The sequence below is a fragment of the Corvus moneduloides genome, chromosome 3, assembly GCF_009650955.1.
Source record: "Corvus moneduloides isolate bCorMon1 chromosome 3, bCorMon1.pri, whole genome shotgun sequence".
NCBI lineage: Eukaryota > Metazoa > Chordata > Aves > Passeriformes > Corvidae > Corvus > Corvus moneduloides.
This window is the reverse complement of record NC_045478.1, coordinates 108,902,471-108,927,024: the sequence shown is the minus strand read 5'-3', so window position 1 is coordinate 108,927,024 and position 24,554 is coordinate 108,902,471. Positions and strand designations below refer to the sequence as shown.

General features: G+C 44.4%; 1 protein-coding gene across 1 annotated transcript in view; it reads right to left on the bottom strand.

The window, feature by feature from the left end:
• Nucleotides 1-3,122: 3,122 nt before the first annotated feature.
• LOC116441477 (calpain-8-like) overlaps nt 3,123-24,554 on the bottom strand; it is a 29,720-nt gene continuing 8,288 nt past the window's right edge. Inside the window, exons 3-21 of the mRNA XM_032103407.1 lie at nt 22,441-22,559; nt 21,197-21,330; nt 20,725-20,893; nt 19,761-19,844; nt 18,877-18,962; nt 17,443-17,517; nt 16,284-16,444; nt 15,407-15,582; nt 13,397-13,408; nt 11,474-11,685; nt 10,845-10,881; nt 10,132-10,197; nt 9,167-9,224; nt 8,601-8,665; nt 7,302-7,370; nt 5,957-6,035; nt 4,943-5,062; nt 4,279-4,337; nt 3,123-3,349 (exon numbers count right to left, since the gene is read on the bottom strand). Of these exons, the coding sequence (XP_031959298.1) occupies nt 3,326-3,349; nt 4,279-4,337; nt 4,943-5,062; nt 5,957-6,035; nt 7,302-7,370; nt 8,601-8,665; nt 9,167-9,224; nt 10,132-10,197; nt 10,845-10,881; nt 11,474-11,685; nt 13,397-13,408; nt 15,407-15,582; nt 16,284-16,444; nt 17,443-17,517; nt 18,877-18,962; nt 19,761-19,844; nt 20,725-20,893; nt 21,197-21,330; nt 22,441-22,559 (1,805 nt within the window). The 3' untranslated portion in view covers nt 3,123-3,325. The remainder of the gene's footprint in view (nt 3,350-4,278; nt 4,338-4,942; nt 5,063-5,956; nt 6,036-7,301; nt 7,371-8,600; nt 8,666-9,166; nt 9,225-10,131; nt 10,198-10,844; nt 10,882-11,473; nt 11,686-13,396; nt 13,409-15,406; nt 15,583-16,283; nt 16,445-17,442; nt 17,518-18,876; nt 18,963-19,760; nt 19,845-20,724; nt 20,894-21,196; nt 21,331-22,440; nt 22,560-24,554) is intronic.

Here is a 24,554-nt window from a genome sequence, read left to right as displayed (position 1 = left end):
TTCCTTTTGCACCCAGAATCTCACCTGCTTTTATGGAATTTGAATCTCCAGTCTATAAGCTAAGCCTGGGATAACAACAATAGCAGGCTGGGATGTTGGATGCATCCTGAATAACATGGAAAGGAAGAATGTGTCTACAGTATCTCAGTGCACTCAGGCCTGCCAGGTTGTCTGACCTGTATGGAAAGGAAGAATGGAAACATACCATTGAGTTGGGTTCAGCAGGATTGTCTGAAATAAAGATTGAAAAGGAATTTGTGAAGGACTGCTCCTTCTGTGCTTACTCATAAGCCATGGATCTGATCATTAGCCTTCACTGAGGGAAAGGAGAGATCCCCCTGTAAATCTCCCATTCTGGGAGGATGAACAGGTGACAGATAATTGCACATATGAGGTTAATTCTTTTTATTCTCCTAGCTCATAGACAGAATCCCAAATACCTGTGATTGTCTTGTCCACGATGCAGATGCTTACCCTGGTGCAAAGCTGGAGTCAGATGCTGATGGGGTAGGATTTATACCCACAGGAAGTTCCTCTATAGGCAACCACAAAGCAATTAGTGCACAAGGCATTTGGAACTCTAAATGTGGCCTAATGTGAATCTCATCTTACCAGAGCAATGTACAGAGTTCAAGTTTCCAGTTCACAAGCCTGCAGTGCTGAGGAAAACATTTTTATGGGCAAGCAAGTGGAGAGAGAAAAAAAAAGATCTGAAGAGCTGTGCCAGAGTTTCTGTGGGGGTCTCTTTAGCCCTGCCATATCTATAAAGTGCTGAGAATGCCACACAGCACAGTTCTCATTGTGACAGGGAACGGATCACAAATTCATGAACCTTTGTGACTTGCCTGCATTATAATTCCCCATGACTGAGCTACTCAAATCTAAGGAGAGCTGCAGTACTTCACAGCTCCAAAAACGAAGCACAGCCAACATGCAGACTGTAAAAGTGCAGAGAGTCCAGATGCCCAAGCCCTGGCTCAGCTCACCATGCCCCACTGATTCCACAGGAGATGCTGCAGGCATTTTAGTCAAAAGCTATTTTAGCCCCATCAGGACTAACTGGGAGAACTGATGAGCACAGACATTTGCTCAGCTTGCAGCATAGGGAAGGAAAATCAGGTGGACATTAATCATCTTTTTGCAGACGCGTCAAGTAAAAAGGAGAAGCACATTCAATCCCATGAAAAGGCTTATTTTTGAGCAGTTGTTCTCTAAGACCTGATAGCCAAGTGCTGTGCTCAAAGAACAAATGAAAGAAGAGGTGGCTCCTCTGGAGCTGCCTGCTTCCCAAAGATAAAGGAAGATGGAGTGCAGCACTCTGCCCATCCTGTACAGGAGGGTGAGAGCCATTGAGATAACTGTGAGAATTATTGTGATGGGGGCATCTGGCTTGATGTAAAAGGAGAAGAAGTGGGAGCATGCAATGGATTTCTGCATATGTTTGAGTTTTCCCAGTCCTACGGAGAGAGGCCTCTCTGACCGTAATTGGAACAAACTCATGAATAGCGCGTGTGAGCAGAAAGCAAATCTGAAGCTGCAAGCAGCCAGCTCACCCTGCTGCATGGTTAGCGAGGAGATGTGTTGCATATGCAAGATGTAGGGCAGGGAAGGACATGTTCGTCCTACTGAACAGGCAGAGCATTCACCAGAATTTTCTGGTGGTTTTGGAGAGCTCAGCTTGCCCCAGGTAGCTCTGTCTTCCAGGAAAGTGGAGGTACACAGATGTCTGTTGTTGGTCAGCAGGCAAATATCCGGCAGGAGAAACTGGTGGCAATCTACGACAGCTGCACACAGGTCATGGCCAGTGATATGTGCAGAGGGACAGCGGGGGAAAGCCTGTGGTTCCTACTCCAGCTGCTTTTATCCTGCAACCCGAACAAAATATTTATTTCTCTTTTACTGGGAGAGGGCACCAATTAGAAAGGCAGAGTTGCACATTGACACAGGTCATGCATCCCTTTTAGTCAGACAGCTGTGGCCAGCAGCAAGAAGAAATGCTGGGAGATGTGAGGTGTAGGTGTGGGGTTTGCCACGAGGCATTCTGTGTTCAGAGATGGGAACCAAACAACAGCTTTCTTCCTGCTCAAAGAAAGAGCTTTGAACCAGCAGGTGTGGAGAAAGGCCTCTCTCAAACACAGCACTGAAGAGAGAGAGAGGGACAGAGTCTTGGCCCCACATCTGTCTTGGGGACACAGATGTCAGCCTGCACTCCTGCTCCTGGGGAGAAGTGTCAAAGACATGTCACTGACCATGACATGCCTTGTCAGATCGTTACTGCAAGTTCCAGAAACATTTTCTGATTGCTAATAGAGAGTGCAAGATTATCTTGCCCGCATTGCTACAATACTACTCTTTAGAATGGTGTGAAATTTAAGGTAGAGAGGAGCTTTTCTTAAGAGGACGAATGTTCCTAGAAAAGCACAGCACTGTGAGCCAGTGCAAAGTTTAAGACAGCTGAAGCCAGTTAGCTTCAGTTTCTTCTTTAAGTCACAATCCACATTAGCACATCCCTCGCATACTCAGGCTCCTAGACCCTCTACATGTGCATTTTTTGTTTCTTGCCTTCATGAGCTTCTGAGCTCCAGTCACTCACTAAACTAAAGCTCCAAATCCCGTCTTTGGGCATGCATATGGACAAGCATTCACAGGAGAAAATCTCAGCTGAAATAACTGCAGAAAATTGCATATGACCTTCCATCCCCTCTCCTCCTCCTGGAGGACTGAGCCGAGACTTGTGGAGGAGTGCCATCACATTTTCCTGATTCCCAGTTCATCCTCATGATTGTGTCTATGCCCAAATCCTCTGTGCTTCCGCATCTGCCTCTGAGCTCCTCACCCCCAGCTTCTGCAGACACTTGAAACAGCCAAAGCGGACAATTGTCTGGGAAGGGAAGTTGCCAGGGCAGCAACATAAATTTTGCCCACACTCTTGGGCATGGAATAAAACATATGCTGGATGTTGCAGCAGTGGAGATCCCTTCCAGGATTTTGAACACTGCTGAACTTTGCTCCACAGTCAGAAGTCAAACCAAAGCCACCTGGGTCCATCTGTGCAAAGTCAAAATTGATGAGATTTCAGCATGGCACAGAGCAATACTCTTTGGGCAGGAAAAGTGAAGGAGGTCAGTCTTGGGTTTGTTTATTTGTTTGTTTAAGAATGCATTTATTTTATAACTGACAGGAGATCATTTTTATTGGCTTAAAGTAACTTGCCAGGAATAAAAACAAGTTTCTCTTTCTGTTTTTCACAACAAGGAGATGCCAAACAAGCGGTTTCATGCTCAGAAGAGCCTCAGAGGTCTCTGCTGAATTGATTGACCGTGTTTCAAACCAGTGTGCAGCACAGCCACTGAGGGAGAAACAGAACAAGGAGTCAGGGCATCTGGAAGGTCTACAGGATGCCACTGGGGAACTCTTCCATGCCTCTGGGAGAACAACCTGGGAAAGGCTGGAGCTACATTTTAATCTCTTATACGTGTAGGATCCATCTGCTCTGGGACTTCAGGGAAATCTATTACCAGGATCAGCCTCAAACATTGCAAGTGGGGTCTCTTCCAAAGGAAGATGAGTTCTACAGGGCAAGCTGGAGAAAGCTTCAACTTTCAACCTTGAAAAACTCTAGGGTAGAAGTACACAATGTACAGTTTCAGCCAGATTCAACTGTGACTGAGGGTCACAGGGCTTCCTAGCCATCCTCCTCCCTTCGAGCCAGTCTTCAGCTGAGAGGACTAATTGGATGGACCTCTTGGGGCTCCTTCCAGCTGTTTCCTGAGATATATTTGTATTCTGCAAAGGGAAGGCTCAGGCTGATTGCTTTTACAACAGCTTCAACAGGAAAAATTTGCATTAAAAACAATGCGGGGGGAAGAACAGACCTGGTATCTTAAAAGGTTTCTTCTAATTCTGGCAGGTTGATCGGTACATTCTCTGCCAGACAAGAAGAGTTCCCTGCTGTGTGTTTTCTAATGAATTGACCACTGCCCTCTAAAAAGAGACAGCGAAATGCACTGTGTAAGCATCTTCGCAATCAGCCTTGGGAGTTTGGAAGGTATCTTTATTCTTTTGCTGGTATAAAGGTAAAAGTTCATTCTACGATTCAGACTGGCCTTGTGGGCTGTAGAACGTTTTCACGTAAACAAACTTGCCCTTTGAATCACTGCTGTGTTTCTCTTGTAATAGTGATTAAATGACTTATAATAGTGATTTTAAATAAATGTATTTTAATGTGGTCTATTGCTGCAGTTGGATCAGGTGGTATTTCAATCTGACCAGCCTTACCTCAGGCAGAGAGATCTGGATGACTCCATTCTTGTCTTTGTCCAGGAGATGGAACACTTCTGAAATGTAGAAGAGTGGGGAAAAAAAACTGGATATAAACCACGGAGTTTGGCATGTAGAGAATCACTGTCAGACAAAATGTAAAGGTCTGGCTTCTTGCCATGATCTACTGGAAATTTAGACTGGTTCTGTAAGACAATATTACAGCTGTTCTTTCTTCTTACAAATAATTTCTAAGGTGCTTCATGGGGTGGAATAGATCTACAGCAGCAAAATGGGAGCTGGCAGCAGGACAACTCTGAAATCTGATGCGGTGGCATCTGGCATGATCCAGGGACAAACCTGTAAATCAGGTCTGAGTAAGGATTGCAAGTGATAAATGGTCCCATTTGTCAGAGATAGGACAATGTGGGGGCCAGAGCACTGACCATAAGTTGCTGATGACTCTAAAGCACAAGAGAATGGTGTGTTATGGAAACATGTCCCCTATTCCCCATGGTCATCCAGACAGAAAGGCTTTTGCTATTTCTCTGCTGCTTTCTCCAACAGACACAATTTTGCTGGCACCCTGACCTTTCCATGCAATTTGCTATGTTCCCAGCTAAAAGACACCAAACACCTAAGGCAACCCCGAAGTTTTCAGGAACTGCCCTTGGGCACTCACTGAACAGGGTCTCCAGGCGGATCATGCAGGCCACAAAGCCATCGAAGTCGATGGTCAGCTTGGTGCTGCAGGCGTAGCGGGTGACGATGCTGTGCTGCACCTCATCGTTGAGCCTGAAACCTGAGGGCCAGGAGAGCATGGGAGTCAGTGACACAGCAGGTTAATATGCTGTCTTGGATGTGACTTATCCATGGACTGCTGCAGCTGCAGGTTGAAGGACAGAACCATTCCTCCCAGAAGGTCTGTTGGACTCCCACACCCACCTCTGTGGGTCCTTTCCAAAGCCCATTGTGCTGCGTGAAGAGAGGCATAGAGTTCTCCCACAGCATTTTGTCAGACTGCATATTTCACATTGTTTCACAGCATAACCAGTCCTATGTTCCCCAGATAAACCCCTAATTAGCGAGTCTTGGCACTGCAGCTGAATAGCAGTGATTGCAGCAGAGCCAATTGCTCACATAACACATTGGGCTCTATTCAGGCCCATATTCATGCTATTTCTATCTCTGGATCATTCACATAAAATCCTCTAAGCACAAGACAAATCAAAAAAGCAGTGCTCCTCCAGATGCCCCTTAGCTGGCAAGCTCTGCTCCAAAAGTGAACACATCAGAGAGGGCATCGTTGGGGCATGCCTTGATCAGGCTTGCACCTTCTCTAGAGGAGGGAAAGGTGGTGGGAGGAAATGAAGGAAAAAGAGGGTTTAGGCATAGCTCTGAAAGAGGAAAAGTAGATTAGGAAATAATGAGGCCAAAAATAGAGCAAGTAATAATCAGGTGGATAAGCAATGGTCACAGCATGGACAAAAGTACCAGTAGTTCATAATGCAGAACAGAGGATGGGGTTTGATGTATGTAACAGCAAAAGGATGTAGCAGTGTGTGACTGTCAGGAGGGGAGAATGGCACTGGCAATGCTGTGATCTAGGCGGCAGGAGAGAGGAAAAGCCATTAAAATGCTCCACTGTAGTCCCAATGTTTGGTGATCCGATGGTGTCCCCAAGCAGAACACTCACCTGCCTCTCTGAGGGCATTTCGCATCTCATGGGAGTCGATGGTACCAGAGTAGTCACTGTCCACTTTCTTGTAGATTGCCTGTGGCAGAGGGGAAGGAGGGAATGGGAGAGGGCATTTCAGCCTGTGCCCCCGCAGCAATGCCATGGGCACAGGGAGGCAGGCTGGGCTTGCACAGCTGGCTCACAGCAGCCATGAAAACGTGGTAACACAGGTCTCATCAGGGGCTACAAGCCAGAATGAGCTACTCAGAGGGCTCCTCTAGGCCCACCCTGCAGCCCATGCCCTGCCATGCTCCCTGCTCATGTAGCTAATCAGTGCCAGCTAATCATTCCTACCTTTGCCATGTTCATATTGTCACTGCTGTGCCCACTGATGGCTGGGACAGGGACTGCCCCTAAAAGCACATGCTCCTACTCTTCGAAACATTGATGAGCAAGGGAAACATTTCAAGCAGTTCCTGGCAAGTCAGGCAGAGTGGGAAACACATTCCCATGGGCTGGCAGCTTGCCTGCCTTCTTATTACATGGTGGCAGACAGGCCACTGAGGAAAACATCCTATCATTTGGCAAATACTGCAACAGACCAAGTCCATCTTGCTTAATATTTCAGACAAGATGACAGATGCTTCCTACTGCCAGCAGGTTTATTATCCAGCATTAGAAGCCACCCAGACCCACAATTAATACTGGATTTGGGTCTCAGGGCTTGCTTTTCTGACAAGCTGGGTCTTCATGAACCCAACATTTCTTCATGGAACTCCAGGGCAGATGCTCTGTGCTGAACAACATCAAGTATGGTGGCAGCAGGCTTGTCTGAAAGGGATGGGGTCACACCAAGAAGGTCCAAATCTGATCTTCCTTTAGACTGCTTGATTCTGGGTGAACTTCTTGGGATATTAAATCCTCTGCCAGAAAAATAATTCAGCACTTCTATAAGATTTCAAAAATACAAAGCCAGTTTTTTGTAGGTCCTAAAAATATGTTTCTTGTGTTTGCTTATGCTCAGCCAGCAATGCAACATATTGCAACAGCCGAGATATGTTCATATGAGCTTTAGTAGAGCGGGCAGCAGAGAGAACTGTCTTTGCCAACAATCAAAGAGAGTTAATCTGTCTTTCCATAAGGTATTGCAAATTATGAAGAGTGATGGGGCCAAGGTGAAAGAGGATTTGCTTGTGCCCTGTTGAGTGAGAGGTGTTTCAGAGCCCTGGAACAAACTCCAGCCCTGAGAAGGAAGGCTTCCAAGTGTATCTGCCTGTGAGGGTTTAACTCTATCTCAGTTCTGGATCTGTACTTCAGAGATGAGAGGGGAGGGAAGGGGATAGAGTTAGAAATGTTATGTTACCAAATAGTTTTGAATCTTCATCCAAAGTGTCTTGAATTCTATGAGTCCCAAGGTGCCGGTCCCATCAGTCTGGGCCATGTTAAGGCATGGTTCAAAAATCAGGATTCCTTTATCCCTAACAAAACTGGGGAGCAATCAGTTCTGGTAAAAACAAATCACTCATCATAGTGTCATCTTAATGCCAGTTTAGTTCTTGTTCTCCCACAGACATGCCCCCAGCTTTACATTTGCTTGGCTAAAGGCATGCCAAGAATTTCTAGGCTATCCTCACTCTCAAGGAATGATATATGGGATTGGTTAATACGTAAGCATGATTAAAACCACTCACATTTTGTACACTTAACAGTAGGTTAGAGTCCTTAGGGGAAAAAGGGCCTGGCCTTGCAGCAGACATTTGTTAGAAACCAGAGGCAGGAACTGCAAGTGGAGACTCAGTAGCAGTCTACAGAGTCTTCTCCCATGTCCTTCAGGGCCTTGGACATCCCTTCCAATGGAAAATTATGCAAAAGCCGGGATTTGGACGCCATGACCTTGCACTTACTGAGTTATCCCATTAGGCTTGGGAGCCTGGGGAGTGCAGGGGAATGGCATCACTTCTCCTGACAGCCAGTTATCCACAAGATCCACAGTGAATCCCTGCTGGCCTCAATATGGCCATGCCATGACACCAACACCAGCGAGATGCTGGCAGCATGGCTCTTTACCCTCCCAGTCCAAAGGAGCACTGGGCAGAGGTCTTGACCTCTCCTTTTCCTTTGGCTACTCAAACCTGGGCAGAGGTGTTGATCTCTCCTTTTCCCTTGGTTACTCAAACCTTACAAGCTCCCAAGTGTCCTCCCAGCTATGCAGAAGAGAGGCAGGCACAGCCTGTACTCGTAGGCTTCCCCCTGGGAACAGGCTCAGCCTGCCCCTGCTGCTGTGAGCTCGGTGCTCTGTAAGCAGGACCTGACTCCAAGACAGCAGCTGAGGATGTGCTCAAAAGCTGCATCCTGCCAAGCACACTGTGCATGCACCTGGAACTGCACGGGTGCAGCCAGGCAGAAAGGCCCTGCTTCTTCTCCCCACTATGTTTAGGAAAATGTTTAAGCAATGAGAGATGCAGAGCAGGTGAGAGAAGCAGTTGATGATTAAATGGTTCAGGTTTCTGCCACCTTGAGCTGATAGAGACACTCGGCTGAATTTTTTGCCCCCACCCATGTGCCTGGACAATTGAAGTGTAAACTTAGCCCAGCTTGTCAGGAAGTTTTGCAAAAGAGATCCAGAAATTTTAAAGGTGACGAAACGATATTCAAAGGATACATCTAAAAGGCTGATCATCTCCCTGCAAGTGTTAATGTTGAATCCATCACTTTTAACATCCTTTCCTGTACAAAAAGGAAATATAAAAGTCCAAGTCAGAAATACTTTAAGACAAATATTTTTCTGCAGACAAGGTGGGAGATACCAACCACCTTAAAATCTTGGCAGCAAAGTAAATGCTCTGCCATTTCTTCCACTATGTCCTTTCAGTTGATCCATACAGCTTTTTTTTTCACAGTGGAAGGGGATGTTACTGGTTTTGGTGGGGACAAGCCTCTATCTGTCCACAGAAGTCATGCAGCAGCATAATAATATTGCCCATGGTGGTCCTCCCAGAAAAGTACAGGGAATGTTGATCCCCTGCAGAACATCTGCTGGCAGCATTTGGAAGGGAAGGCAGTATTTCCACCCCATCCCATATTCAGATGTTCAACAAGCCAGGAGAAACTCATCTGGGACCAGACACAAACTCAGTTTTTCATCGGCCTTAGCTGACAGAGCTGGGTTTTGTTAGCATAGATCCCACTCTCAGCTCCATCCAATGGGAAGTACATAATATCACTTACTCTTTGCCAAAACCCGGTTTAGGATCCTTTGAAGTTCAGTTGCAGTCACTTCACAGTCCTGGACAGAAAACAAAACATACTTTAGGTGTTAACACAAAAATTATTTGAAACAAGCTATATTAATTTGCTGCCAGACATCCAGAAACTATTTCCCTTCCAAATCTAAGGCATGTAAACCCTTAATTTTTTTCTAATCCTTCACATTTAGTTTCAGATATCACAGGGAGAAAATCTTCAAAACCATATTTCCTAGACATTCAGCCGGGAAATAAGTGGTTTGTTAGGTGCTGTGGTGACGTGACCCAGTAAATGGCAACTTTTTAAAAGGTTTGGCTGAATAAAAAGGTTCAGGAGAACATCTGAGATTTTCACAGCTTGTGGAAACAATAACCAAACAATTCTAAAATTGCTCTCTCAAAACTTAGAAAGGTCTTCCTAACTAAAAAGATGTTTTCCCCTTCCAATAGCAGAGGCTACCTGCTCATTAAGAGGAAAACTGACATGACAGCCACAGGATAACGCAGCAGGGCTTTGTAGATACTGTGTTTCAAATACATTAAGTAGAGAAAAAGCCCAACCAACAGTTTCCCGATTCCTGTGGCTAAACAAAAAGGAAGGAATTGGCCAGCCAAGCAATTGTCAGAATTATATGATAACTCCACAGCTAATTTATTTCACCATGGGATAATATTTTCACAGTCCTCACTCCTATCACCCCTATTTTCAAAGTTATTCCCTGCCTTGCCTAACCAAGGGGAAAAAAAATCACATTTTGCACCAATAAGAGGAACAATATAAAAAAATCTTCTCTATTGTAAAATAAATTGAACTGAAGCTGTGAGTTAATAAAAGGGGAGAAATACTTGGGTTTTTTGAACAGACAGTAAAAGGAATCGGCAAGTCAAATATTTGTATAATCATAACAGAGAGGTCTCGGTCTTTTTTGTTCACTTTAATCCACTTACCTCTCCAGAGAGCTTTTGGAACAGAGTCTTGAACTCATCATCTACATCTTTGTTATCGACATGAGGCTAGAGGAAAGGGATGTCCAAGAGTGTGGTTAACAAGCTGGCTTTAGAAAGTGAGCTTTAGAGAGTGGATATTATAAAGACGCTTTACAGGGGCTTATTTACATCAACAGAAAATGAGCACTTGCTCTGCAGCAATGGCAAAACAGAGGCACTACTTAAGTCATGATCAGCCAGGGACTGGCTTAGTTTGGCAGCAAATACTTCCTAAGGCTGATGAGAAAGTTTTGTTCTGTTACCAAGACAGTTTTAGAGAATAGCCACAGTGAAAGTGTTGCTGCACTTGGCCAGAGCAATTCAGCAGCTCCTTGGAAGCCTTTTGCAGCTTCTTGCAGGCTTCAGGAAGACCATTTGTTTCTATGGAAATGTGCCCTCTCCACCTTCTCCTACCCATGCTGGAGGTAAGGACAATCGAATGTATTCCAAGGGTGAGGTCTACAAGGGTGAGGTTTCTGTGCCATGTGGCCTAGGTACATGAAAATGAACATGAAACTAAAACATGGATATATGTAAAAAATCTCCATGAGCAAAAAATACTCCTCCTCAGCATAAAAACATTCTGTAATCCCAGCTAGGTGAGAAATAAAAATCTTGCCCCTGTTTTACTCCCATATTATGAAGGAAAACTCTGCCCAGTTAGGGCATCTAACCTCATATGGTCTTGCAGACACCTCATCACTCATCATCCTAAGGAAAAAAAGAAAAAAATTAAACAACCAGAAATTATGAGTCAACTTTAAAGTCTTGCCTTTAAAATAATTGGAAAAAAAAAAAAAAGCTGTTTAACTAAAAGGTGTTAACAAAAGTACAGAACAAGCCCCTGGGTTTCCTGCTTCCCATGCTCCCCATCCCACCTCTGCCTGCCCCAACTCTTTGAAGGTATTTCCCACAGGAAATCCAGCCTTGCTATTCTTGTCTTCCATCCAGACTCCTGTTTCTTCATCCAATGGCTGCTATTGATACAACCCTTTTTAAAACCATCTCATCATCATCATGCTTTCAAATCCTGCACTCCTTAATTGTGGGAACTTCTCCTTGACAGAGCTGAGGGATCTTGTTCCCAGCTGAGTGCTTAGTGGACAGCTCTGAAGAGCCATGAGTCTGCCGTGGATGTGTGGCCACCCTGGTAGACCATGGAAGAAAAAGGGTTGTGGAAATGGGCCTGTTTTGCTGGTTAAGACAAAAGATCAAGCCCAGGGTGTGGGTGCAACACCTGACCTTCTCCTCTGTGTGCCTCCCCAGCAGAGGGCGGGGCGGGGGGTTCAGGGAAGATACTCACTGTGATTTAGCCTGTTTCTCAGCAAAAACTCGCAGGCAGAACTCCCCATTCTTGTAGGGCTCAAAGGTGGAGGGCACAATGAGATACTGTCCCCGGGGCAGCGTCATGCGCCTGGACACCTCGCGCAGGTTCATGTAGGGGTCGGTCCGGGCTGCTGGTTGGTGCCTTGCAAAGAAAGCACGGCCTGCATGCACATCTGTGCTGTCCTCCAGCTGTGGGGAATGTGTTCTCCTTAGAAACCCTTTGGCAGCTCCCTGGTAAGCCAGCCACCCAATTTCAATTTCAGTGCTTCAAAGCCACCTCAAGCTTTTCTTTGCGTAAGCTAATAAATCCGCCAGGGATGGCACAAAAGAAAACCACCAGGGTTCTTTCATGGGAAAAAGGCAGATAATTAGAAGGGGCAAGAATCTTCCTCTATAAAGATTATCTTTTCACATGCCTTTTTTACACTTATAACCATAAAATAAATAAAAGTATCATAATGTGTGCTCATATCTGATCAAATTACTACACTGTAAATTATCCGTGCATTGAGCTTTTTTTTGCTTTCATGGGCTGCTTGACGACAAATTTAATTTTCAGAATATTTTTCAGCAATTTATGGTATGGAATAAATCTCCTAATTGCATAGGAACTGTAGTCTCTGGTTTCTTTAAACAGACAGAAAGGAATAGTAAATAGGACAAAATAGTAGTCACAAGGGTGAGACTTTTGGGGTCCCATTAGGTGATTCACCCAACTTCTATTAGTAATACTAGGGAGATTCATTTGGATTTTGTGGAAAACAGTACTTAAATTTTCCCTAATAGTAATATACTCTTTAGGAAGTTAAACATTGCACAGTTCATAAAATAAAACACTGACATAAAAGAAACAGTGGTCTAAGAACAACATCCCTGCTATAAAACTCCTATTCATGACTTTTGCTCCACAAAGATGTCTTTCAAAAAGTGTGATTCAGTGACACGCAAAAAGTGCTGTGTGGCTGATGCAGGATGGGAAGCATTGCTTAGGGATAAGGTTTCTGTCTGTCTAAGACCAGAGCACACAAAGATCTTACCAAATGTTGTATAATCATTCTGGTTTTCTGTTGTAAAATGTAGAAAAATATGGGGTTTTCCCTCTTTTGTTCTGAGATAAGATTGAATTTGGTGTTTATTCACCACCCCATCCTTTCCCCTCACTCAATATTAAGCTAAGTGGAACTGCAAAAGTTAAGAAGACAGATCCATATCTTCTCCAATATATAAAATTCATTTTCCCTTTGCATTTGCAAGGCTGCTAAAAGAACACAGTTAATTGCTACATGGCCACACATTCATTTACTGAGAGAGAAAAAAGGGCTGAAAAGACAAGGAAAAATTGGCAGCATAGGCTGCTGGACCTCAGTAATGAGTATAGGCTATTCCTACTGCCAGACACCCCTGGGGTCTCTTTCTTCAGCAATGAAAAGTCTCTTTTCCTCAGTATTGACATCTGGGGGGATTAGAGAAGGTTGAGCAGGGCTTGTTCATTACCAGGAGCCCCAGCTCAGAACTGCAAAAGGAACAGATCCACAGAGCTTGACATTTCTTCTAAACAATATTAGCTACATTTTCTCAGTTTTAGAGTACCGAGATCCTGTTCTGCCTTCACCTGAACTAAACAAATTCTGACCTCGGTTGTACAAACTTCCTGGAAGTCAAATTTCAACAAGTATAAATGAGATCAAGACTCGGAGTCACACATCTGTAATAAATCCTTGTGCCCCAGTCCCTTGAAAATGGTTATTCAGAACTTGAGATATTGGTCCTGTGATTCAAGGGCAAAGCTCTCCAGAAGAGATATCATTAGTAAGGAAGAAGTCTTCCTGGCAGCTAAATTCTCCAGTGCAAGAGGGGGTGCCCATGTGGAGGCTGGAAGTCTTCAGCAGAGACTACATACCTCCTGAGGAATCTGAAAGGAAGGGAAAGAGACAATGTTAAAGGCCTGCTGTATACCTGCACCTACCAGGAGGGGAAAAAATTTAGATAAAGCCTCCTTTAGACACTTTTAAAAAAAATTTTCAATTACAACCACACATAATAGTATTGGATACCCATGAAATTCTGTCCTGTCCTAGAGCTGTTCCAAAGGAAAAACTGAATCTTCATCCAGAGAAATCAATAGCACATTTAATTGCTTTTCTCCTGATGTGGTGTTGTGAATGATACTGTTGGTTGGAAATATTTGAGTAAGACTCTAAATGCTCAGTCAGGAAAGTCAACAAGTTAGCCCCACTTTGCTAACCAAAACCAGAGAGTTTATTGCAGCAGACCTAAAATCCACCACTCTACTGCTACTGAATATGATGGAAATATAAGGCTACTGTCACTAGCAGTCAGCCTGGGGATGATGAGATTGTTGTGAGGCAACTATAACAAGTAGCAAGTTTCAAGATTTGGCCCTTCCTAAATTAACTGAATTGCTATGTTAACTTGTACCTCCAAATATAAGGCAAATTTTCAACTCAAAAGCAATGAGTTGTCTTGAGAGCACTGATTCCAGTGAGAACCAAAGAGAGTGTCCTCCCAAGTCCCAGAAGAGCTTTTAAAAATATCACCCATACAACGTTTCTGGAGCCTGAGACCTCAGGTGTTGTTCCCTATAACCAGCATATTGGAAGGCCAGGAGCTGGGTGATGGACACACAGTTGTTGTCAGCAGGCAGCTACGTGGCTTACAAAAGCTCTGCAGGACAGGTAGACAGACATGAACACATGTCTTTTCACCTTCTCCTGCAGAGAGATCTGCCTAAGGTCATCATCTCTGCTGTCCTCACTGGAGCTCCCCAGCCACAGCATCAGCTGTGATGAAGTAAACCTACAAAGGTGCATGATCCAAGGAGCTGGGATCATAGCTGGGTGCCTACCTGAGAGGACTTAGCAGCCAGGTTTTTCCAAAAAATTTACATCTTAAGAGTCACTTAAGTGACTTAAGAGTCACCAAGTCTATCCTACTGTGGATAAGGCCAGAGAGGATGCAGATGAGACAGATCACATGTAAAGCACAAAAGCTTCTCCACTGTGGTACTCAGTGATGGGAGCAGACAGATATCCATAGTGCACAAATTCAGGATGCTGGTAGCTGAGGGTGCCTGGCACCACAGAGAAGGCAGCTCAGAAACATGCTCAGTGAGAGCCATGTGTGCATGCAGGCACTTGGGAAATAGGGAAAACCTTCCCTGATTTCAAGCCATCCCACACAAGATCTATTAGCAAAAGTCAGCCATTCCCATCTGCTCCCACCTGTGCTGGCTAATGATCTTCATCCAGTGGAGTCTATACAACATTTGATTGCTTTTCTCCACATATGATGTTGGTAATGAAGAGACTGGGGGGAAATTTTTACATTTGCTTCTCTACCCTCACACCACAGAAATGAGAAGTTACACTGCAGGTTTTTTCCCTACATTATATTTTTAGCAACACTGGGAAAATCAGGGTAAACAAAACCCCAAATTTACTGAACCAGAACAGTAGCATATGGCAGACAATGGATCAAAAAAAGTTTGAAATGCAAGGGACAAATAATAAAAAAAAAGAAAGTGACTACTGAGGACTAATGATAGGCTGTAATCAGAAACACTTATCTGGAATTGCCAGGCACCCCGAGCCTGCCCCCATTCAGATTTTGTAAGAGAAGATTCTCAATGAGACCGTTGCTAAATTACTGGCTTGATAATTTACACTGCCAATTTACACTGCTGAAGTGGGACAAAAACTGAGCCTCAATTTATCTGAGTCTTCCCATATTTTGGGAGTCAAGAAGAAATGAGGGAAGTAATTGAATCATTTTGCAAAATCCAGTTCTTACTGAAGCGTAGTGCTGAATGTCAAGATGGAACACACTGCTAACTTTTTTCCAGCTTAACAGGACAAGGAATAAAGCCTTTAAAATCAGGAACAAACTTTACCTGATAAAGTGAATAACCAATACTAAGCAGATCTTCTCCCATTCTCTTCTGTCTCCTGCGGTTCTTCTGCATCAAGCCCACCAGAACAGTACAGCATGGCTCGTTCAAACTCCCTTCATGGTCATCATCTGGTTCCTCCAACCGGATTTTAAACTGGGGATTGGTCCAGTATGTTGCTAAGAATTCCCAACAGGAGACAAAAATGAGAAGACTTTGTTGTCGTTGCAGCCAAGATGGCTGTCACTAGACCTACAGAGAGTGTGTCTGTGGAAGGACTTCTGCCTGGAGTTTTTCCAGTTCTTTCCATTGAGTTATATGAGTCTATGTTTTCACAGCCACGCTGAGTATCAATTGGAGCCGTGGGAAATCAAAGCACCAGAGTATTTCATGGGCACTAATGACCAACGGGGAGGAGCTGGTATTGTTAATTCCAGCCAGACATTTATCTCCAGGCAATGTCCTTGGCTGAGGCTGTTGCTGTTGCAAGAGGACCAAATGCCAGACAGCCTCTCCAGAGGTCTAACCTGAAAATGAATTGGAAACAACAGTGCCACTGAACTGTGACACTTTCCTGGCCTACCCAGCCCTTCAGAGGATTACTCCAGCCAGTAGCAAAAGGCATGTAAGCAGGAAAAGCAGACAGAGAAAAAAAAAATATACAATATTGTCACGAATTAACTGCTTGGTAGGCTGGTAATCCCCCAGGAGGAAATAAGTGTGAATTAGACCTTCATTTAAACTCCCAGGCTTTTGCTTACTGTCTAAACCCCACAGATATTGTTGCTCTTCCTTCCCACCACAGCCCCCTCCAGTTCACAAGCACTTATGTTTTGAATGTTTTCAATTTCACCAAAGGCCCATTTGGTTGGGTCCTTACCTTGGTAGTTCTGGCAGCCCCCAGCAGTCGAACCCCGTCTCCACTGTCCATTAAACAGGGTCAGGTCCCATTTGTTGACTTCGTTGCTCGAGAGTGTGTCGGGAGTCAAGTTGCAGATCTCAAGGCGGCTAAACTGCCTTTGGAAATCCGAAAATGCCATCCTGGCACACAAAAACACCAGGTCAGTCCATCAGCCTGCAACAGAGGTGGCTGCAGCTGGACACCTCTCCCAACAGGGCAGCACATATTGGTAGTACAGAGCTGCCCAAAGCTGCATTTAATTGAATTCTGAAACATGGAACTGGCTTTTGGGAAACAAAATTGCCCAATGCCTGAATGAGCTGCAGCTTCTGGAGACAGTCTTTGTCAATGGCTGTTACACATTATGGGCTCAGTCAAACCATTTTCTCTTATCCCCAGCTGTGGGCAATCCCTCCTGGATCATACTTCATAAGCAAATCCACTGGAACTGGTGAAACACTATGTGCAGGGAGATTCCATTTAAAGGGAGTAAAAGTTGGCCCTTGTGAAAGCAGCACTCTGTAGGAAAACAGTCTCCGTTTGGTGTTTTGCTTCAGTCCTATCACTGATGTTTGTTTTTGCCATTCCTGGTAGGTTTGCATGAGTGACAGACCTTGATTGCTTCATGCTGCAAACAGAGGTCTGCTCTCATTTCCCAGTGCCTGATGGCCCATGCAGCTGATTGCACCGGAGGACGGCGGCCGTTTATCCTTCCGGGCTAGGACAGAGTGACATCGGTTCAGCACTGATCCATATATAATCAGATCAGGGTTAGGACAGGCTTTCTATTAGGTCTGAGTAAACAGACTCTTCCCAAGCTGGTAATCTGAACTTTTTCATTGGTGTGTAGCATTTTAGGCAAAAAAAAACCCCTCAAAATGTAGAGCAGCTGAGGTTCATTCTTGCCACCTCATTAATTTTATTACCATCTGGTCTCTATATTTTGGATAAGCGCTGAGTTATGCAAGCTCTAATAAAAGGCAATATTTGAATAGGAAGGGGGATAAATAAGAGACTAACAATGCATGCATGTCATTATTAACCCCCTTGGTGCTGGCAGTGTTTCTCCATCCAACTGAAAGGATTGCTTAAGGCACATAAAATGTCCAAAAGAGTAAGCTAAATGAACAATTCTCACCAAAATTCTCCATCATCTACTTGCTTATCCAGAGCCTGTTTTTGTTTGGGATCAACATAATTCCACTCAGGAGCACTGCAGACAAAGCACAAAAGCACACTGTTCAGCTGTTGCATTTTACTCTACAATGAGATCTGAGTTAGATTCTACCACAGGCTGATAAAGGAGAATATATTTCTCCAACAAATAGACCTTGTGCCCCTCCAAATGACAGCACACCCTGCAACCTGACTATGCTGGGCTGGAATCATACTGCTACTGTATTTGCAACAAATAAGCCTTGAATTGAATCTCCCCTGCCAGGTGCCAGAAGGTACAGAGAGACTGGCTGGGTTAGGAAATTTGCAGCCTGAAAGTCAGTCAGAGCTTCTCCATTTTAAGATCTATTGGGGTGCCTGATATCCTCCCTAGGGAAATGATATAACCTCCATTGTTGGGGGTCATGAAAGAACAGGAAAGCAAAAAGGTGGAATCAGAAAATTTACTGCAGGAAACAGCATTGCTCCCTTGCCATTCTGATATTAATGTGCTCAGGAGGGATTCTGCTCTGATCTGCTTCCACATGACAATGCAGTGCTGCACCTGCCTCGGCAAGGGTGTCCCACGGCAAAACAGGTGTGACAAAACCAGGATATGGCATGTGTGTGTGCCTGAGGCACCTTACCTTGAGGCTGAGCAAAGCAGGTCTGAAAAAAGTAAAAGTAATTGTAATGTTATCTTTATTTTCTTTGCTTAATACATCAGCACCCAGGCTGCAGTCAGTCAGGATAGGAAACTGAAAATCTCAGAGTGTTGCGTGAAAAAATATATTGTGGCCCAAATGACAGTAAAATTTATGCCATTCTAAATATAAAAATAAAGGAGGTGTTGTCACTACCATGCTCCCAAGATTCCAAGACAGTTGAAGCCTAGACAGTTTCATCTCTGACAGAGATTTTCAAACTTCTGTGTCCTTAGCTTAGTCAGCGTCCCTGCTTTTTCAAGATTCTCAGATAGGTACCAAATACTGGTCTGATTTAGAGCTGAGCAACCTCAGAGTTGAAGCAGAGGTATAATGGTTTATCCCTGCTTTAACTCCCAGGAACAGGACTGGTTTGTGTATTTTACTTAGGTCCTGCACCATTGGTAGGATCAGCTTGAGAAAAGTTGTCTTGCAAAACGATGTGTGTACAGCTTGCATTGGGCTGCTCGGAGATAAACCAAGGGTTGCTGTCTCTGACAAGAAAGCTCTGCCTGAGGCAGGTATTAATGCCCGCTGGACAGAGTGGATCAATATCCAACCTTGGTAATAAATTAATAGTGGTTTATTCCAACTGATTTAGTATCTCTCCTAAATGCACTTTGTGATTGGATTAACTGCATTGTCCCAATTTAATTCTTAATAGATTCCAAAATACACCAAAGAGAGAGAAGCAGGGGCATATAAAAACCTACTTATCACTCCAAGATCCAGTCCATTCTACTTCACCCCAGGGATTCCTAAGCCTCACTAGTTTCTCTGGCCGTCCTCGGTAATACACCTAAAAGATCCACAACAAACAGAGCCTGAGCACTTCCATTATTCCAATCATCAGAGGGCAGTTGCTTTTCAGATAGGATAAAACATGATTTGTACTTGAATGATGCAGTCCATTACAATTTGCAATAGTTAAAAGACACCTAGATGCCTTCCACCCTTATTTTACATTATCCTGTGCCACCAAGTGAGCCATTAGCTGCAGCACTCACCACTTCATGTAATGACAGCAACCTGCAAGGAAAAGCATCAGCTACAAACCAGCAGAATATCTACATCCTCAAAAGCAGGAAACATTGCACAACATGGCAAGGTTGGAAGGAGTTTATCTGGCATGGACATCTCTGTAACGATTCCAGTTTCAGAGGAGCAGGAATACCTGGGCTCGCTCTCAAGGTGAGACTCACAGCAGAGTTCATCAAAGAGGCTTTTACTCCTTTCCCATCAGCTCTGACTGGCAAAGTACTTGCTCCCACCTCACACAGTATAAGCATTTTGGGAGTGGCTGCCTCCTCTCCTGCTTCTCCTTTCTGCATCCTGAATTTTGCTAACAGCTTGGCCCACCTTTATGCTTTGTACCCCAGCCTGTTGGTACCATACAAGTGGCAGACTGCTCCACACCACTACCTGTACAGAGCTTCTGCCCTGGCTGAGTATGACAGGTACTTCCTTTTTCTGTAAGAGGGTGCATAAGTTAGGAACATTTTTACTGTCAGTCACTGAAAGACATCAGAAAGTTGAAGGCACTGCAGTGTTGCAACCCCAAGCTGCTTTCCATGACGGCCCCAGAGAGGTGGCTTACCTCCTCTGCTCCAGTGATAGAGTAAGCATGTCCTTTTACCAGCTTCAGACTTGTGACTGCTTCTATTTCAGCTGTAGCAGTTATCTGGAGCAATAAAAGTATGCACATTTATGATTATATACTGTGCATGAACTCAGCTTTCATAAGCAAATTAATATGGGGGAAGATATCCAAAGTGGTGTGCAAAATGAATACCAATATTCTTGATGCAAAGTATATTAAATTAAGGTGAGATCCACAGCAAAAGCTGCAGTTTCATGCCCCTCAATATGCAGTCCAAGCACAGAAGAAATTCAAGAATGCACAATGAAATCTAAATCTAAATCCAATTCCCAGCTCAGGTGACAGACCCAGTCCCTTGCAAAGACATGTTCACATGAACTTAGCTCTAGCCTGTCTCAGTCGAGATCCAGTATGTCAAAATTGGAACTCTGGTAATTCTATACACCACAAGGCAAACAAGGTAATGAAACAGGATGTGAAAGGTGTGACGTTTCCAAAACATGTTCAAACATCATCTCTAACTTGAGAGTGTTTGTATTACAGGTGTCAGTAATCTTTAGGACTGAAAACCAAAGCCAGAATCAGACTACAGGCTACAACAAAGTGTCTCAGCGAGTTTGTCTCTGGCAGTCGAGTGCCTGGAGCTGAAATTACACAAAATTTGAATGAGGAAAGATACTCAGAGAATGAAATTGGAGTTCCAGAAGACCAGTAGGTAGTGGAGAGCTCTAAGCATTATCACATGCTGTCATGTAAATAGGGAGACACGATAGAATTGGTTATTAAGAACCTTGTCCAGAGTTTTTGATACTGAAATCAATAGAGGTCTCACATTAATCACAGTTTGTTTTTCTATCAGACCTTCCTGCCTATATCTAACGTTGGTCTGGGCTTTTGTCACAGTATGAACCAGAGCCCTGAGAGGAACAACAAGGAGAGTAAAGCTTTGTCAGCCTCTTACATCGATGGAGCAGCCAAGCAGCGACCCAGCTCTCAGAGCCTTCTGGATGATTTGGTACAGGTTTGAAGGAGCCCTCTGCAGCTCATAGGACTCAGAGATGCCTCCAGTAAAATCCTCAAAGCCCTCCACAGTGGACCCTCCTGCTAGAGCTTCATAAGAGCCATTCAATCTGTGGGAGAGATGATAAGAAGGATACAAGGGTCCATCTCCACCTGCAAGCACAAGGTACCACAGAAAGAAGGCTTTATCATTTAGTATCTCTTAATTTGGTTGGTCATCAATGTGACTTGGGGCAACAGAATTAAAGCCCCTTGAAACACAGTTGCCAACACCCTTTATGGACCTAGAGGGAACTGTAAATGCTGGGTGGGGAGGAAGCCGCATTAGAGTGAAGTGTGTTGTGACTGACACCCCCGGCCTGCGCCTCCACCAGGGGCACAGCCAGGGGCACAGCTCCCACCCGGCCCCGTACTTGGCGTAGGCCTTCTCCAGCAGCGCGCTCCAGAACTCATTGCCTTCCTCCGAGTGCACAAAGAGCAGCTTCCCGTTCTTGGTGGGCAGCCTGTCGTCCACCACCACGTCCACCCACTCCCCGTACTGCCAGAACTGAGGGAAAGAAGAAAGGAAAAGATGATGGGGGCTGGTGTGCCCATGATAGCTCCACGCTACCATCCTTCTACCCCTTCATCTGTCATCACCTTCCCTTGCATGAGACACTGTAGGGTTTACTCCCATGCTGGATTCCTCTCCTTTGTAATAGAGACAAACTCCTCCCAGCTCTGGGGAGCATTCAGCAGGCTTCTTAATGCTATCTTTGATTTTGCTGATAGGAAATATTAACAGCATCTTGTTACACAAAACATCAAAACCACTGTCTGAACATGTAAACTGAGTTTACACGGTGGACAGCCCAGAACGCCAGCATGGAGATCGGATACTCTAAACTATCTCAAGGCTCAATCCTTAGGGAAATAAAAACCAATACCCCTGTAAAAATGCTGCAAGGAGAGGTCATCTAAAGAGGAAACACTCAATAGAGCTAATCCCTTCTGAAAATACTAGGAAATGTGTGAAACATTCCTAGTGCTAAATTTTGGCCTGAAAGCTAGAAATGTTTACTCCAGGATTTGCTGCATTCCTGAAAGGAGAGATGATAATTCACACCATAACACTCACAGGTGAGCTGGTGCAAGGGATAGGTAGGTATGTGCTTGAAAATTTCTGTCATCACCGGAACAGCTCCTTTAGCTTTGCAGGGTAATTCCACACTGCTCCAACCTGAGTCTAACCTCCAGTCAAAGCAGGTTGGCTAAATCTCAACAGTCTGTGTCCACAGGCAAGGAAATAAAGGCAAAGCAGGGAGGGAAGGGGAGGAAAGAGAAGGAATCACACAAGCCTGAATTCACTTTTAACAGCTGGCAGCAACAGAGCTTGGTTTGGGCTCACACAACCTGATGGTTCAGCTCAGTTTACAAAATCTGTATAACTCCCCAGAGCCCCATCAGCTGTAAGACAGCAGAAACTCAGCAGTGAGCAGGTCTCATTTAACATTATTTAACTCTGTTCTAATTTTCTTTCTCTCTCCCCCATCAATTTCATGTACACACTGTAGCTGTTGATTATTTCACTTGCTCCAAACAACAACAAAAAAAGCTGCTACTAGTTAAATACTAGCATTTTCCTCTTTCATTCTCAATCCCCTGATCATGCAGGTACCTGGAAATGAAAGATTCCAGCATAGTCCTTCTGGAAACTCTGAGCCTTGGGAACAACACGGAACAGAATATCTGGATTCAAAGTGAGAGATGCAATGGCAGCTAGGAGCCAGCAATCACCTAAAAACACACATTACAAGGAAGAAAAGTTCATTAATAATTCCATTAAGTCATGGTCTCACCTGGACTAAAATGCCAGCAATAAGAACTATGCCAGACTCAGTACTGGTTCAGCAATCCATTATTGTTCTGTTATTTCTCTCTTTTGCTCATTTGCCACTCATCCAAAACACACAGGTGTCTTGGGGCTCCTGAGGCTGACCATGGTAGTAATTTCAATGGTCTAGTTTGTGCTTTGATATTTTTAATGAAGCTGTGAAAACAGGCTGCTTTACCTAAGCTTGTTAATGCCCTCAAGAGACCAAGAACATAGCCAGAAGGAGAAGGCATTTGAGGTATGTGAGTTGCAAAGCATGGCTGGGCAGGACAGAGTTAATGATTTGTGGTACTTTAACTAGACTCAAGCTACCACACCTTCGGCAGACAAGGGCTTAGAAGAAGTCCAGAAGAGGGCAAAAGCTCTGGCTTGATAGAAGGATGGTGGGACTTCCATTCCTATCTTTTGGAGAAGATTCGTTGGATAGCAGGAACATTTGTGGGCCTGCTCCTTCTCAGCCCTTTATTTGAAGGTCTGAACTTGAACTTAGAGCTATTGCTAGAGATTTGCCCAGCAGTCTAATGGCAGCTGAAGTCTCCCAGGACCTTAGTGAGAAGGCAAGTCCTGTCTTTGGCCCATTCCTTACCCTGGAAAGGCTGGGCTTGCTCAGCCCTCCCTGGAGGCTCTGTGCCTTGCAGCTGGAGCTGTTTGCTGGGTTGGTTACCTGTTTATTGAGGATTGGAGGCTGGGTAAGCAGAAGCCTCTGTCACACCAAAGGTGGTGCCCCTGGGAAACTCAGTGACTCGTGGTGTTTGCACACTGCAAACAGCAGGAAGAACTTCTGTGATTCTGTTTTATTTCTGAGGTGTGCAGACAGCCTAAGAAAACAAAACTGCTCTGAAGGTACTAATATTTTCCTGGTTCCCTGAGGATTATATGTGCCAAGATGTAGTTCCTTTGTGCGGGTGCATATCCTGCAGAAGGAATTAGCATTGCAGCTCCTGCTTCAGAGGAAATAAGTGAATTGAGAAACCAAGGAAAGAGTTTAATCTGCAGCAAGGTTGAACATCCTAGAGCAGCAGTTAACCCTTTATATTGACTTGGGGTTTATGATTTATTGCCATGGTGAACACAAGTGTAAAAGTAGGATACAGGGACTCTGCTGCCTGTGCCCCACGGGGAGGTACCCACATGGCTCCTATGAGCTGTTTTGGGAAACCTCTGTAAAGAAGTGTCCCTGGTGTGACGACCTCTAACCACCTGAGCTGGCTGATCACATTATGGGTCCAAACCCAGGATATGTAATATGATATATTTCTACCCATTTTGCCTGCCCAGGCCTTTCTACAGAAGAGGGAAACCCCATTCTTAGTATGTGAGGTGCTGCTTGAGCCTTCCCCCAGAATTCTCTGCCTTACCTTGGGTACCACATTCAGAAAAAGCATTCAAGCTGGAAGGGGGCAGACAAATGGTTGGATTGCCTGCTTCTTCCCATCCACCTGCATTTCTTATGAGAAGAGGTTAAAAAATTTTGTCCTGCTCATCCTACACAAGTGAAGTTTTAAGAGCAAGTGTGAGGCAGGTTAAATGCTACTTTGCAGAAAAGCTGTTTGAGGCAAGAGCTCTTAGTTGAAAGATACCTCCTTTGCAGAGAAGATAAAATAAAGGGATTGTGACATGTTTAAAGTGGAAATAGGGAAAAGATTATACTCTGCATATAGAATAGAAAGTCCAGAAGCCACAGACTATAGAACATGAGCAAAAACCTTCTCAAGGAGGGATCAACTTGCTGACCTGGAATTTTCCTCCCAGCCTTAGGTACTTATGTAAAAAATAAGCAAAACTGTAAAAGCACAAGGTGTGGGGGGAAAAAAGGCTTTAAGAACCTCCTCTCTCAAGGAAATGTAGAAGCAGGAAAAAAATGAGACTGAGAACACTCAGATCTGCTTTGTATCTAT